General features: G+C 31.3%; 1 protein-coding gene across 4 annotated transcripts in view; it reads right to left on the reverse strand.

Annotated features, from left to right (window-relative positions):
* LOC130445676 (calcium-binding mitochondrial carrier protein Aralar1) overlaps positions 1-18,117 on the reverse strand; it is a 61,218-nt gene that overhangs the window by 17,748 nt on the left and 25,353 nt on the right. For all 4 annotated transcript variants that reach the window (XM_056781455.1, XM_056781466.1, XM_056781477.1 and 1 more), the window contains exons 2-5: positions 17,677-17,992; positions 7,801-8,087; positions 3,850-4,085; positions 1,544-1,634 (exon numbers count right to left, since the gene is read on the reverse strand). In XM_056781455.1, the coding sequence (XP_056637433.1) occupies positions 1,544-1,634; positions 3,850-4,085; positions 7,801-8,087; positions 17,677-17,992 (930 nt within the window). The remainder of the gene's footprint in view (positions 1-1,543; positions 1,635-3,849; positions 4,086-7,800; positions 8,088-17,676; positions 17,993-18,117) is intronic.

Below are 18,117 nucleotides of genomic sequence, written 5' to 3' on the forward strand. Positions count from 1 at the left end.
GAAAATTAATAAATATAAGCCACTATATAAACAATTGTAAAATGATTGAAGAATTATAATAATAAAAGTTAACAACTTTATTGTTTGAAAACATGATTACTAGAATTATTACTCTCAATTCCTTTTTTATTGAAATATGGTTAAGTTGTTAACAAATTCCGGATAAGAAATGGTTAGATTCTATTGAGCACGTTGTCAATATGATATGTTTATACTTAGGATATGATAATTGACAAAAGGAAGGGTGAATGAAACTTATCTACATGAATTTTAATGAAAATTTCTTGTTTTCTTGTATTACTTTTTATGTCATCTGTTTTATAGTATATACATGATCTTGGGTGCTTTATCCCCTTCAAAATCCACTCTGAGATTCTTTAAGTGTGTCTTCTATTATTAATCTGATTCTTTTATCTAATATTTCTCATGTTACTTTGTCATATTCTTGCACTTCTCCATTTTTTAATTCTATGCGTGTTTTATATCTTCTTTACTAATTATTATTTCTGGTTTTTAGGTTATGTCAATTTGTATAATTTCTTCTGTATGTTCGGACTAATTATTGAATAAGTTGGAATTTCTGGAACAGTTGGTTATATTCATACAAAACACACTATTCACACTATCACTACATTAACTCTCACAATTACATTGATAGTGTAAACAGTGTGTTCAGTATCATTATTGAGTAGTTGTTGGTAATATTCTTTGCACCTTCCTCTGATTTTCTCTTCTTTTTTTAATATTTCCACATACTTATTTTTAATAAAATATATGTGTCCTGCTGTTTTTCTGTTCTCATATTCTTTAATGTTTTAAAGAGGAGTTATTGATTTGCTTTAGAGCCTTCTTCTCCAAATTTTTGCCATTCTTCAGTCTTTGATATTTTAATTAGTTGTTTGTTTTTTTCTTTCTCCTTTCTATTTATTATATTGTTCCTCTGTTCTATTTGATATATAATTTTTCCATAATATTTTTTTTTATTTACTTGTTTTTTAGTTCCCTCGACCACGACGATGTTTGTTTCACATTGTGTTTTCTTTATTCGTCCCACATATTTCTCTTGCAGCATTTAATATATCTTAAAAGTAATTCTACAATTTCTTTGTAAATCAATTTCTTATCGATATCAACCTGGGCTATGTTTTTATTTCTTAGGTTGTATGTTTTTATAGAGTCATATTGTATTTTTCCTTGTTTTGTTGATTTACAAGGGTACAATTTCACTAGTATTTGTTTAAATTTACAACATCCAGTGGATCTCCATTGTCTAAAAATATTGGGACAGTTTAGTCTTCCAAATTGTCTTTCCAAGAAAAAATTCTGTATACCATAACAAAAATAAAAATTCATTACTCTCCCCATTGTAAGTAGAATGTTCTATTATCAGTGTGCTAAATATAACTTTTATGTGAATCAATCCTCCTAACTCTTTCCTAGAAAATGTAGCTAATAATACTATTTGATTAATCACTTTCTAATATATTTTTGACAGGATATTTGTTAATGTTGAATCATGATAACAATAGACATATATACTTACATTCACAGCATGTATTTCAGCTAGCCTATTTGTTATTTGTTTGAAGTACTGTTCAGGTGCAATGGCATATAAATCATTGTATACAATTCTCCTACAATAATAAAAAAAATAAAATTACACCTAACTGAAGTTCAATATTTTTAAAAACACAAACCAATCCCAAAACTCCTTATCTTCATTGGACAATAATCTAATTCCAATTGCGCAGCAATATTAAAAAACAATTCAAAATTAAAACTTCCACTTGTTTATACAGGGAATATTCACTTACAAGATTTCTCTTTCTAAATTAAAATGTACAGGTATAGGTGAGCAATGATTACAAGCAAAGCTAAAATGGGAGTGAAGTCATATTGAACAAATTGTATAAAAATCGAATATGTACAAGCACCAATATTTAGAAAAAATTACTAAAAGGACTTTGAAGAATTAATTTTTACTAGTGATGAAATATTACTTCTACAAATTATACACCCAAAGCCAATGTTTTCAACTATGGAGCAATGATATGTTCTCTTCAACAATATTTAAGGTTTATTGTCAGAATTGTTGATAGTATTCTTCTTTCATCAGCTTACATTCAAAGACTTTTCGACTAAATTTTTTTGGATAATAGCCCTGTTTGATTGATGACATACTATATCCAAAATGGCTTGATTAGATTATTATATCAGAATATTTATTTTCCATGTTTTACATTGTTCTTTAGAGTAATTTTTGGTTTACCAAAGGCACAAAGATTCCATCTGAGATTCATTTTTTTTAATTTATGGAAATATATTTGTGTACTATACATATAAGTGTAATCAAAAACAATAACTCAAGCTGTTTCATATCTCTAAAAATTTCACTCCCAAATCAACATCTTGCAATATGGCTGATTATTTAACGTCCATTATACTCTAGATTTATGTGATTGTATACAGTATTGAAAAATATTTTACAAAACATAGAAATATTAATGTAAAATCACTAACAAGTTCAATTCCCATTAATCAATATAAATTACATTATAACACCACAATAAATGATTTTCAACTTAGTTATTTCAACAGATTCGCAGTTCAGTTTAAGCATTGAATATGCGAGTGAGGAATGGCTTTTATTTGAGTACTTAATTATAAAGTTAAAGCGCTATAAGTTGAGATTTTTAAATCTATAAAACATACAAAAGAAGTAAAAGGTGGTTGACTCTTATTTAATGTGTAAACAATCTACCAACTATTCCCTAAGGACAATAGAGTTTGTGAAAATATGATTCAAAATCACAATTATTAAGGAAACTGTTTCTTGAAAAGTGTGATCAACTGGTCTTCCAGATCTCCAAATGAATGATTTCTGGAGTTATTTAAGCAAAATTATTTTCAAAACAGTTGATTCTACAATAACTACAAATATTGAAAAACTAAGAGAAAAGTGATGAAACTATGTAAGAGAAATACAGCTTAACAGCTGAGAGATTAAATTGCTTAGAAGTACGATCACAACAGATCAACGTATAAATTTAGAAAATCATAAAAAAATGAAGGGCATTAGTAAAATGGAAAGGTAAAAAAAGTGAAAACTTTTTCTAATCATGACATCATTAACTTTTCAACTAAAGCAATCGATGATAAATACTTAGCAACAAAGGTAAGATATTGAGAAGATGTTTCACACAGTTATTTCATTATATTCTATAATTTAAGGTTGCTATAATAATGGGGTGAAGAATGCATGTAGAAGTTATAAATTTAAAAGAAAATATTTACTAGTCATGAATAAATTATAGTATTCTATTCAAGTATAATGAGTTATTATTCACTCGGTGATTTATTCCACTTGCTCGTGGCAATAAACTTTCCATCGTAAATTATAACCTTATATACTCTCTTTAATTTTCACAAATTATTCTCTAATTTATTTTTTAATAAGTTTTTAGAGCAGCCAACTTGGTTCAGAATTTTATTTTATTGCTAATATATGTTACTACAAATATTTTGAATACTGTATATTCAATAGAGATTTGTCAGGTAAGATCTTCACATATAGAGGTTGCATTTTAGTTCAATCTTCTAGAGATCTTTTAGTTTTTGAATGAAAAATTCAATTTGGTTACTTGTACATATTGATCAATTTTCTTCAAATCTAGAAAAATAGCCCACTTGTTATTGTAGAAGGAAGAGTTTTTAAAAATATATAATCGACTTAGGAAATGAGTGGGTGATATATACAAAAGTTGTATTTGTTGAATAGCTTTTGTTGTGAAAAATATTTATTTCAATCCCATTTTTAGCATTAAACAAATACAAAAACAGAATACATACCCCGTTTGATGGAGAACATCGCATAATTGAAATAATATATCAACTTCTAGTGGTGTCATCTGAGACATAGCCTGTGCTGAATGCATAAATTCTTCTTTACTGACTTCTTGTGTTCTATGGCCATTGGTGACATTCAAATAAATACGTTTTACGAGTTCCATATTATTTAGTAAAGAGTTAAAAGCGATAAAGTAAGGAAAACTTACTCGGCTGCCACCTTGAGATTGTTTTGCTGCCTAAAAATATAAAATAGAAATATACTTGTTAAAAAAACACAATACAGCAAAATCAGTTTTTTTATTTAAAGACATAGTAAAGAAGGTAGGTTTAGTAAATAGTTTGGGCTATAAATAAGGAATTATAAGTGATATAAAAACTTTTGTACAATCAAGTTTAAGTACAGTGGAAACTCAATTAAATCAAATAATTGGTGTCATTGAGCATTGGGATCATCAAAAATCCAAAAAATCGAATTTATAAAGAAAAGCGATTTTTATAGATATTATTGCATATAATAATAAAATATTTGTACCTAAACAGATCCTATTTTAACCTATCCAAATACAGCTAGTATTGAAACAGAAATAGTAATATTAAAATAGATGTCGCAAATTTACATAGTACTAGACAAATGATTGATAAGTTCAAGATAAGACAAACAACTTCAAGAGCTAAATGAAAATGATGTAAAGGATTTTATATGCCACTTTATTGACGTCCATATTTTATCTACACGATTGAATCAATTATACATATAGCCAGGCATCTACCAATACAATAAGTAAATTTGTGTCAAAAGTGAAGGAGTAAAGGGATGTTTCAACATGTAAATAATTTATAATATTTTTTAGTGAAAAAAAGGTTATGGAAAGCATTTAAAGCTAGTGTGTGCAAAATATATGTATGCTCCAGAGTGCATAAGACGTTCAAAGATAAAATAGTAATTTCTGTTTCTTTCTAGAAATACGTTTTTAATGCGTATACAAAAAAATAAATAAAATTTATCAACAAACAATACAAAAAAATTATAAACATTGGAATATAAAACACCTATCCACTATAAATACAGGGACTATCAAATTATTTTTATTAAAATTCTGATACTAACGATGAAAAATATTTGAAAAACTAAGATTCTCATTTCTCCGCTTTAAATATACCTTATTATTGAATTTTAGAGTTAAATGTAAATAAAAAAACCCTTTCCTTTAAATGTTGGTATATGCGTTCCAGCAGGCATTGACATTAAGGCAGAAAAAGTGTCAGGGTAATGGAATTCAAGCAAGCACAGTTATACAAAGAAGATTATATAGATGGTAACATAACTAATAACATAAAAAGAAGAAATCAGGTTTTAAAACAGCTCAAATACAACGAAAAATCTTGTACTAGCTCTTATGTTAGTTCAAGTCCTGTTATTCTCACTCAGAGCCAGAAATTTTACCTATCATGAATTTTAACAATTATAAAGTAACTGAAAATTTTTTAATTGTATATTAATAACATTAGTATTAATGAAAATATTGTTCGTTTGAAACATTTTTTGAATACTTATCTATTGTTTTGGATAGAGTATACTATTCAGCACGTGCATAATATAATATTGTCCACTTAGATGTAACAACAATTGCATCCAGCTTAAGTTGTAAATTTATCTTTGTTGTTAATAACCATAATTAGAGTCTTGTTGAATAATATACTAGTATACATTAATACTATCTATGTGAAATATTTTGAAAAGGCTAATATTGTGCCGTAAAGTTAAATGCATTCAAATTACTTCTAAAATCAGAAAATTTCATTTAAAAGTAAAAGATAAAGAATATGAAATATTCTCTAATCCTCATAAAAATCCTAGAATACTGATATATAAATAATAAAGTAATTTAGATAATTAAGATAAAAAGTTTGTCAAGTTATAGAAGAATTTTAAATTAAATTCATTGGATTTCAGGCAAATTAAAACTATGGATATAAATTAAATTATACTCAATAATCTACGAATATCAAACTGGTAGAAATAAAACAAAATGGGTCATTAATTAGTATAAAATAATACAAAGAAGAAAAATAAAAAACAAAATGACAAAAGACTGTGGAATATGTAGATGGATCGTAGAAACAGAAGAAAAAATAGTCCACATATTAAATCAGAAGACATGTCAATGATAAGAAAAGAAGAGGTCTAAAAGTCGAAGACAGTATTGTTGTGGAAGCAATCAATTTGGGAGAAAATGAGCTCCTCGAACCAATAACTCTTCAATAATATAGAATCGATATATAGAACAATGCCAGTATTATTTTGCACAAGAAAGGCAGCATCAAAGACCTACAGAAGTTTTTCATATCGTTATCTTTCTACGAATATTGTTTCTAAAATAATTATCAAATACTGAATTATAGTGAGACCAATATCTCTGCAGGTAGAATGCGTGTACAAATAACTGGTTTTATATGTTCTTTTGAAGTTTGACTCCGAATAACTTTTAACTGAGTTAACTTTTTGAAAATTATTTCAGACCTTTTTTGTAGGCCGTTTAATTTCCAACAAAAATATCTATTTATTTTTACTACACAATAATTCGTTGAAATACATTAAAATTACAAAAATAAAAAATTTCCGGCACCTCTAAATGTTCATATTAAGGGCTCAAACTTTATCAGAATTTTTTTTTCGTCATCTTTGGACGATATTTTCGTGGTAAATAAAAATTTTTTTGGCCAACTCTAGGGAACACGCCACCGTCTTCCAAGTCGAGGTATCCGGTGTGATGGAATGCGGACGCACAATACTTAATCGACGCTACAGAAACATAGTCAATCTGCTCAGTTAGCAGAGTTGGCATACAAGTCATAACAACCGAAAAGGTGTGCTCTAGGCTAGTGTTGGTATGCAAGCAAACTTATAAAATCTGGTAAGTGATAGCTGCAAGATCCAACTTGTTTGGGTGCCCGGTCACTTGGACAACAACAGAATTCATCCTTGTTGTTGTCGCGTCTCTCGACGGTCTACTTGCGATGCGGGCTTGGCACAGGTGGATAGAAACACCTGGCATGAGACAAGCAAAGGCACACATAGATGGACCTTGTGCGTCTTTCATCCAGCACTTGCTCCAACTAAATAGGCGCGAAATCCGACTACTAACCGGAAGCTGTCATCTAAGACGACGTCTCCACACGGGCATTACGGGCGATTCGGAATGCCGCACGTGCATGGAGAAGGATGAAACCGTGAGTGCCCAGCACTCACACGAGCGCGGTTTGAACACTGGCAAAAGTCTCACAGCTTGCCTAGTGACATCAAAGGGTTCGAGCTAAAGCAACTGATCGGCTCCTCAAAGAACGTCAGTCTTTGGTCAAGTGGGGTACGACGGGACTATACGCTCATAGGCCTTCCACAATGTAAATATGAACTATTATCCAATCAATCATTCTTGTCATAATGCAAACTACATCATACATTCAATTAAAATTGTAATTATACCAATTTTACAATCTGGAAATACTTTTGGTTGAAAACCCCAACCTCTGAAGAATTAACATTAAAAAAATTTATTATGTGGTTCAAAAGAATTTTTTGTTTATTCACTGAGTACGTTATTCTTTGCAATAAACTACATTAGGCAGTCCACATGGGTGGTGTGATAAATAATCTAATAATTATTTGCACTAAAAATAAGAGTATCCACCTTATAAAAACAGCAGCTAAAAAATTACAAACAAATGTAATGATTACTGGGAAGAAAATAAATTCAAATCAAGATAAATTATAATAAAAAAGCTTGGATATTAAAAACATTTATGATGATATTGAATGGATAGCAAACTGATAGTAATTTCAATCAGGTACTGACCATTTTGGATCCAATCTTGCAGCACAATATTAACAAATCAAAAACAAAGTCGATATTATCAAATGTAAATATAAACGTTATTTCAAAAATAACTTACCTCTATTAGATGGGATTGTACTTGTTGCGTTAATAAATGGCTCTTGATACTGGTCATAATTTCCTGAAAATCCAAAACAGAAATAAAACCTGTCCCTTTAACATCGGCCCTTCTAAAACCTTCAATAGCATATTCTTCGTGAAAATCATGCAGGAATTGAGAAAACTCATTATAGCTGACTAGACGGCTCTTATCTTTACCGAAATACAACTGCACAAACGGTGAATCCATGTTGAAAGGAATTTTCTTGTGAAGTTCAGTTTTCGTCATTACCTCAACGAATTCAGCTATAAATGAAAATTTCAATTACCGTGATGAGTAATATGAGGAATGCACAATTGAAGTAATGAAATATTTTTCATCGAAGTAATTTTAGGAACTGAGTAAAAAAAATGCAAACTAAATACCAAACAAATTAATGTAAATTTTGCAGGTGTAAGGTGAAAATTCATCGAATTGATATAGGCACACGTAGGCAAGTGATATAATTCTATCTATTTATTCTTGATGCGTCTAAAGTAATTTTGGAGTTGTACTTAAAAATGACAAAAATTTTGACATATCTCCCTCGGCGAGTCTTAATTAGGCGCAATTAGAATGAATAAGCTATAAACATAAAATTTCGAAAACTCGAGAGCGATAAGTGGCATTTGGAGATCCTTATAATATTTATTATGATATACACAATTATATCTTCGATTCACAAAATAGCCTGTGGCCTAATTGGTCCAAAGATTAAGATTCCGTATTCCAAGTCATTATAGTATAGATTAATTTTGTAAATGAAGCTCCGTTTTATATTCTGAGAATAACAAAAACAAGTAGCTAATAAAGTGAGAAAATGTAAAATATATTACTTAATAATTGCGAAAATGTCATTGAAAGCGGAGTATTTATCCTCCCATATAAATGGTTTGGTGTTACCTTCTAATTACAAAAAGTTTTAACAGGTTTGGGGGGAGGTAACCTGAAAGAATTTTTCAAATTATTCCATTCAAAAATGATACTGTCGTTGGAAAAATAAGCTATACAGAAAGTTTCAACTTGCTGCTACGACCCATTTTATTACAGTAGATTTCGAACGACCACTCAGTCAGCTGATTTCAAAAATGACTCAAATTGAGTTTCGCGCTGTTATACAATTTTTGACTAAAGGATTAACACTAACACCAACCAAAAACAGAATGGAGGCTAGTTATAGTGACTTGTGTTTATCATTTTCAATAAATAAAAATTGATTTAAGTTGGCTCGCGTGGGATGGAAATCATTAGAAGATGACCCACGTGCGGGAGGTCATGTGGCCGCAGAGTGGCATTTCCAAAAAAAGTGTTCTAAGGATCTTACATGAGCATTTAAATATGACAAAAAAAGATTTTCAGATTTTTGCCGTGAGGACCGAGAAATCCGATCAACTGCAACGGTTGATGAAACTATGGTCTTTTACTTGTGTGGTTTATGGAAGAAGAGCCCGTGCCAGAAAAGCAAAGGTACGAAAAACACAAAAAAGGGATGGCTACAATGTTTTGGGACTGCGAGGGTATTCTTTTAATTGGCTTCATGAAATAAAATACAACCATGAATGCAGCATATTATTTGAACTTTCTAAGTCAGGCAGTAGCGTCAAAAAATTTGCGACAAAGGCGCGGAAAAATCAGCAGAGCTGTACGCTTGTTTCATGACAATGCCCCGATCCACAATGCTTTGCTTTCCAAGGTGTCTGTACACGAATGTGGCTCAAAGATATTGAACACCCACCATATAGCTCTGATCTGGTTCCGCCCGACTATTTTTTGTAGGCAAAGCTGATGCTTTAAAAGAGTTAAGGGGTAAAAGATTTAACTGCGACGGTGAAATTGAATAGGCGGTGTACGAACTTTTGGACTCTGGTGCATCATATTTTTATAGTGGCTTCGAAGCTTTAGTCAGACGTTTTGAAAAGTGTGTGGAAATAAAGGAAGAATATTCTGAAAAATAGTAACATTTTTTTATTTATGATTTTTATTGTATGTATGTTAAGAACTCATGTACCGCCATCTTTCAATCTCAAAAATGGAAAGATTGCTAAATGGATAGTATATTGTCGTGGTATCAATACAAAAACTTACAGCAATATCATATGAGACAATTTCGAAAATTGATCGAAGCACTAACACAATTGTGTTTATAATAGAAAAAAAAATAGAAAGTTGACTATTTTTTGAAAATAAATCTTTTTAAATAAATATTAATTTGCATATGTGGATCTTAAAAATTGAAAAATTTCCAGTGAAACAGGCAGAATCTTATACACTCATACATATTTCTATTCAATAATTATCAGACATTTTATATTATTTAAGGTTATCTGTGTCAGACATATGATGTAATTTACATACTTGAAAATTATTTTTTTAATTATATGAATATATCATTAATAGTGTTTTTGAACATGGCGTGTCAGTTATAATATTATTTTGAGACAGAATTGCACGTAGTATTAAATATATTATTTTGAATTTTATGCTTAATTTTGTATTCAGTGTGGAGAAGCCAGATGAATATTATTATTTTCAACCTCTTTGGATGTTGGACACAAGCTCAATTTTTTTACATTGGAAATATGGGCTTGTAATGTAAGATCTTTTCCATCGAAGTTTATTTCTTGCATGATGGTAATCAAGTGATTATTATCTAATTTCACTATCAAACGTGATACTTTAATTCACCCCTTGACATTAGGAAACGTCACATTTTTCATAACCTTCATATATCAGTTACGAAAAGTAGTTATGTAAAAACTTTATGTAACGGTTCAAAGTTCAAAGTTTCAAAGAATTATTTATTGATTACTGTAAAAACTGACAATTATTTCATTATTTAAATTTACAATTGACTCGTTATTTTAATTCAGTAGTATTTTAAGATTTATAAACATTGAAACAACATTATTAAAGACACAATTATTTGAAATAAGTCCATTTTCTCGGTGAATATTCTCTTGCATTTTATGTCTAATGTTAATTTCATTTGACGCTGTGATATCACATGTATGCCATTGGCTTCGCTCTAGACTGTTATCTGAAATTCTTCTTTATTCTCTAATGAACTCTCCAAGTAGCCTTCGGCTACACTGCTGGATTTCCATCCTCCGTGTTGCTTTATTTTCAGAATGTCCGCTCCTGAGTCTGTAAGGAGAGACGCCGACGAACGTGTAAAACAATGTCCTGTGTATCCTTTAACATTAGGTAAACCCAAGTATTGAGCAATCTTTGATGTTAATTTCCAATGGTATTTATGCCCACGGGTTGTATGCCACATTTTTCACTTTAATATCGCAATAAAAATCTGCCGTGCTTTATAGCAGGAAGCCTGATATTTCCATACTTTTTGAGATCAACAAGATTGACACTTTCCGGAATTGTGATTTCAAAAAAGGTGCCTTCATCAAATACGTCTCATTCTCGTATGAACGTTAGTTCTGATCTCAACATTGAATATGTAACACACAAAGTCGACGCCTTTAAAGTTTTTAAATTTTCCAAATAAGCAAGTAGTAGATATCTTTCCGTTGATGTCGCACATTTTACAAATTTTTTTTAAGCCAGGACGTATCTACACCGTGATTTTTCAGGTATTAAACTAACCGCTGCAATATTTCCACTATTCCAATTCCTATTTCCACAATTCAAGTGATTACTTCTGACTTATTTTGATTTATTTTAAAAAATCGTTGTTTGCTTTTATAGTAACAATACTTCTAACACCATTTGATTCCACATTAATATTTTAATTGTAAATGAAGATTCTATTAAATATTATAAAAGAGCGGGATTAGATAAAACGCTGTACGGAAACACGTTATGAAAAGAGCGATATTGTTCAACAAGCGCAATATTTCGCTGGCGCTCGTTTTGGCAAATATTACGCTCAATATCGGTCTTATAATAACTAGTTAAGTAAATAGCTATTTTATACGTCCGTTCTAATATTCACGTTTCTTTCATTCATTTGTATTCATAAAGAATGGAATTTCTGAATCGGTGAAAAAACGAGAAAAAAAGTACCGTTATGTGTCATTTTTTAATGCAATATTAATATTCTTTTATGAAAATAGTGGGTTGTGAACGCTTTCTTTCTCATGTCAATTCGTTTCTCCGATAAACTCACAAACTTTTATTTCTTGATATTCGTTCAAGAAAATCAGTGGGTCTGCATCTGCAGCGACTATGAATTTCTCCCTGAGAAATTCAGGAAACAGTATTTGAAAGAATATAATTGTTTTATGGAGAGGCGTACTAAAAAAGTCATTAACAGCTTTACAGAAAGAGTGTTAATAGCTTACTTTGAAACTATATCCAAAATGTGAAAGTCTTCAACACTTTGGTCGACTTATTCAAAACTGAAAGACTCCAGACGATCATTATCTCATACATAAGGTATGACAGCAAAAACTTTACTTTGTAAGTACTTGATACAAAAACTCATGTTCAACATCAATTTACTGTATTGGTAAATTTGGTAAACATTTATAAAAAATATAAAAACCAACGACACACAAATGTCAAAACAGATCATTTCTTTTTGCAGTAGAGAAATGGAAAAAGTAAAATTCAAATTGTAGGTATCAATACCTTTTCAAAAATCCCCTCGCTTATCGCAAGTATTTGAATTTACTTAATCCAAAAAACTACACTGGGCATGTACTTCGACGCTCTTCGGCGTCTCTATTAGTGGATTCCGGTGGTGATGTAATTTAACTAAAAAAGCACGGTAGGTGGAAATCCAACACAGTTGCGGAGGGTTACGTAGACGATTTAATAAAAAATAAAATGGATTCCGCAGTGAAAATTTTAACGGGAACAATTAATTCGACTTCTAGCAATATTCTAAATCCTACCAACAATCCAATAAGTACTAATGCAATTATAGACGATGTTATTTCTTTGAATTCGTTAAATTCAAGTACCAATAGAAATGTAACTTCTTCCTCACTTCAAATTAATAATGCTCACAGTTGTACTTTTAATATTACTATAACAGAATTAAAATTTATAAAACATTTGACGAATTTTTTCAAGTCTACGGACGTAGAGAAAATTTTCGTGAGTAAAGTAATTTTTTTTCACTCGTAGAACTAATTTTGTACAATTGTCAAACAAACTTGACATTTTTGCATCTCTATTGATAGAGAATAATTCATAAAATAAACAAGACATATTATTTTTAATAGTCAATTATTATTCTCCATAAAACAATTTCATTTATTGAAATAATAATCGATAGTAAAGTTTGAACAATTACATCCAACATAAATTGCCGAAGATGTTCCATGTTGCTGCTGATCACAACTTTAGATATTCCAGAGTTGATTGCACAATTTTATCAGATAATTCAATTTGTTTGGAAGAAGGTGGAACATTCAATATTTTGTTAGAAACCTCAATTTTGTTATTCAAACTAACCACCGTGAAGTCTTATAGGCTTATTTTTTTTCAAGACAACAGTTGTCTAAAAGCGATAACATATCGGGACTAAAAAGTACGTCAAAATGTACTGGAAGTATGTATGTATATATTTTTAATATATTTCAAATTATGTATATTCACATTCACAGTTATACAAAAAATTTTGTTCGAATTTCGTGAATCAATTTTCATGGAACACTGGAGGCGTTATATACTGTGATATAAAAATACCCATTTTATTTTATTTTATACTTTGAGATTCTAATTTCAATCTGATGGATTTCCAGACTTTTTATAATTATGTACAATAACGAAAATTATTCCAATTGCATTGGAAAGTTGAAAACTGGATTTTTGCAACTAATTAAAATCAAAATTTAAAAAGCCACAATTATGACGGTTGATTTTGATCTTACGAATAAAATATTTGTAGACATTTTTACCATAATCATAAATCGTGTTCCAAAAGTACAAAGTTAATATAATAAATTCCTGCTACTAACGAGAAATATGACAATTTTTGGTATCAACTGGATAGTTGAAATTGAAAAAAATCAAGTTTGCGAAAACCAGTTTTAGAGAAAGTTCTTGAAGTGTGGCGATAGTTTCTGTTATTATTATATATATGATATGATATAAAACTTTGTAGATTTATTTAGAAAAAAATTAATGATTTTTATCTCTTCTCCAAAAATCGCAAAATTAGAAAGGGAAAAAAACTTTTCAGCATCTAAAGATTAAAAAAAAATGGTGAAAATCTGTTGAAGAGCTTATCGATTGATTAAATTAATAGATTAACTCTGGCGACAAACACGGGATTCTATACAGTTCAAAGTATCAGAATCCGATCTGAAAGAGAACATATTATTTTGACACACTAGGTCCCTTTCCTTACCAACCCTTTATTCATATCAAAATATTTCTATTTCATCAGTCATATGTTAGATAAATATGACACATAGAGTAAATTCAATGCTATTATAAAGAGAATTGTTTTCATTGTTGAGTAAACTTGGATAAAAAGGAATTTCAAGTATTATTTACAACATTTTTTAACGTGGGAAATCGATTTAAGAAACGAGAAAAATTTTTGTGCTTATTATCTAAGGAATTATTTAAAAGTGGTTCTTATGCAAAATGGATGATGTTGAATACTCGGGTCCGTCATTTATTGTAATTACTCCCGAAGTAGTCGATATAATACGCGTATCTCAAGCCACCACTCGTCATCTGAATTTAAGAAGTAGGCGTTGATTTTTGTGGTACTCCAGCCAGTTGGCGTTAATCGCAAACAATTTCCTGTCGTTTGTTTTTGATATCTTACAGTTGCAAATAAGGTTAATTACAATTATAAATATTTTATCCCTGTTTTTTTGATACTCTATTTAATATGTCTATAAGCTATATGAGAACAGCGATTGCAGTGAATTATAAAATGAAAATTGTGGAAACGACAATGAATTGTGATACTGACGATTAATAGTGAAGTAATACCAGTATATCCAAAACGGACGCGGCAGTCCTTACTCAATTCTTTTTCAAAATTATAGTAGAAATGAAACCGGTGAAATAATTGCGAAACAAGGTGCAAATTAACGAAACCTAAAGTGATTTCCAGTAACTGTGTATTAAATGTTTATGTCTCAAGTAGAGAAATCTAAATTGAGTTCATATTGATCAGAACGAACTACTAGATGTGAATACTCCAATTTTTGCAGCTACTATGCCCCACCGGATAGGTTTTTTGATATCACAAGATTCTTTCACTTTATACACAACGAAAAGTTGGATAAAAATGATAGAATTTAGTTGAATACCTGAATAAAACATTCGACAAACTTTATAATTCAGAGAGCGCAATTTATCACTAGATGAACTTTATAAAGTTCAAAGGACGTTTGAGCTATATTTATCGAAACGTGCGATATTTGCAATAAAAATTTCCACAATTATATTTAAAATTTTTAGAACAAGATATAAAAGTAGTAAAACAAAAAAAAGAAAGACCAAAATGTTATTATCCCACGATTTATTAGCACTAAGATGGAAAGATAAAGAGGATGTATACATGCTTAGTACAAAACAGTCAAATATTGATTCAGTTGATACAGGGAAGCGAAAACTGAAAGATGACAATTTCTAATAGACATTTTCAATTCACATGCTCTACATAATAAAGTCAAAAGTGGAACTCATACAGACATTCTCCAATTTCGTTTAAAAATTGCTGAAGAATTATTGGCGCAAGTGATCCTACCGAATTATAAAACCTGTGGACGTCCTTCAAGTGGTGATGCGCCACATCGTTTGCAAGCAAAAAATTGGGCACATTTTCCGGAGAATAGAATAGGTATAAATTGAAATGAATCGAGTGGGTTCCGATGTTAAGGGTGTAGTCTTAGATCACGATTATAATTTTATAAAATTGGTTAACAAACTTCTCAAGTTAACACCAGGTAATACTGCCTATTTGAGTATTCAAATATGGACGACAATCCCTTGTTGTACATTACTGGCAATCGAAAAAATTTATTCTATATCATTCTTGTACTAATTTTACTTAATTTTAATTAATTTAGTTGTCATGGTTGTCATAGTTGTCAAATGTCGAAACAAAACCTCAAGAGTTATATAAAAATATGCCTTTTATGCATCCATTATGATCTTTTACACACACACACACACACACACGCACACACACACGCACACACACACGCACACACACACGCACACACACGCACACACACCCGCACACACACCCGCACACACACCCGCACACACACGCGCACACACACACGCACACACACACGCACACCCACACGCACACCCACACGCACACGCACACCCACACGCACACCCACACGCACACCCACACGCACACCCACACGCACACCCACACGCACACCCACACGCACACGCACACCCACACGCACACCCACACGCACACCCACACGCACACCCACACGCACACCCACACGCACACCCACACGCACACCCACACGCACACCCACACGCACACCCACACGCACACCCACACGCACACCCACACGCACACCCACACGCACACACACACACACACACACACACACACGCACACACACACACACACACACACACACACAACTACACGTGATGAACCGATTTCAAAACGTGGAAAGATGGAAAAGTCGGCAATCATGTATATTCAACAAATATTGTAAAAAAAGGCAACTACAAACAGCCACTATTACGTAGCGTTATTAGAGAGTTTGAAAGACGAAATCGCGAAAAACAGCCGCATCTGAAGAAGAAGAAGAAAGAGCCGTTTTATCAAAACAATGCGGCATCGTATCACAAATCAACAAAAAGATGGCAAATTACATAAATTGTGCTTCTAATTGCTTCCGGATCCATCGTATTCTCTAGATCTAGCCCCTAGGGACTTTTTTTCATGTTCTCGGACCTCAAGAGAATAGTCGCTGGACAAAAATTTTACGACGTTGAAGAAGTTAACGTCGAAAATAAAGCCTATTTTGAGGGTAAGGAATGATACATCCTATAAAAAATTTAATCGGGAAATTGTATGACGGCTATACCCGTTGTATCGTCCTCAAAGGCAACTACAACCTAAAAATTTATGCATGAAAGGTTAGAATTGAAGAAGCTATCTGGAAGGTCGGTGCCGTGTTTGCTTAATACTGAGCAAAAGCTGGCTCGTATTAAAAATTCAAACGAATGGATATATATCAGTTGATATGTCACATTGTACGGAAACTTGGGTACATTATTGTACCCGGACACAAATAAACATTTGAAAGAATCGACTTCATCTGGGGAACGTGGTCTCAAGAAAGCATAATCCGTTTTTTCAGCGAAAAGTTCAGGGTCACAGGTTTTTTGGATTGCAAATGTGTAACCTTTATGGATTATTAATAACACCGGAAAACACTCGTAACAGGCGAATATTATGCTGATTTCATGACAGGTTTTGATGCCGAATCTACCGTATTTGTTGAAAGGAAGTGTTCTGTACCATCACCACTAAGCGATTGTTCATCGTTTGCTGTTGTAGAAAAATTAGTCGTACTATCAGTATTTTGGATAACCAAAAGACTATTTTATTGATGGTTTGCCCGAGTTTTAACAAAGGAATAGTTCTAGAGGTCCAGTTGCTCCAGCAGAGCCTTTTGGAAGTTGTTGATTTGGTTTGGGATTTATAATACGGTAAAAAACTGACATCAAAAGTGAAAAGTTTTTTGTAAAGAAAATAAACAAATACAAATAACATTATACGGTATCTATACTATCTACAAGGTTATTGTATATGAAAATAAGTACAATTTGAACCTATTGGTACCTAGGAAAAAATTTCGTAATTTTCAATGCTCACTAAATTTATAGAAAATAAAACAATAATCAGACGACAAAAATAACATGAATTTGTGTACTTACCAAAACTAACCATGCCATTTCCGTTAGTATCGAATAATTGAAAAGCTGTTTTGTACAAAGCGTCAGGGAAACATAACAGGCCCTCAAATGCTTGGAATTCCGAATAAGATATAAGGCCATCTTTACTGGTGTCAACAATTGCTGCTAGCAACCGCACAGTGTCTTTATTATAGTTTTTATCATCTAAAAGAGTCAAATATTTTATTACAAAATCCTCGGCAGTCATAAATTTTTCGCCATTTTTTTCGATGGATGCGTATCTGTCGAAAACTTCGTGCAAGGCAAATTCATTTGCTCGACGCAGAAATCCACCTCCCTGTAAATAGAAAGTATAAATAAGACAACTATGAAAAAATTGAAAATTTAAAATAGAAATACCTGTTAAAAGTTAAGGGTAAATGTATATAACTAAGACACCTATTTAAGTGAATATAAAAATCT

Source organism: Diorhabda sublineata, chromosome 1 (assembly GCF_026230105.1).
Source record: "Diorhabda sublineata isolate icDioSubl1.1 chromosome 1, icDioSubl1.1, whole genome shotgun sequence".
In the NCBI taxonomy this organism is placed as follows: domain Eukaryota; kingdom Metazoa; phylum Arthropoda; class Insecta; order Coleoptera; family Chrysomelidae; genus Diorhabda; species Diorhabda sublineata.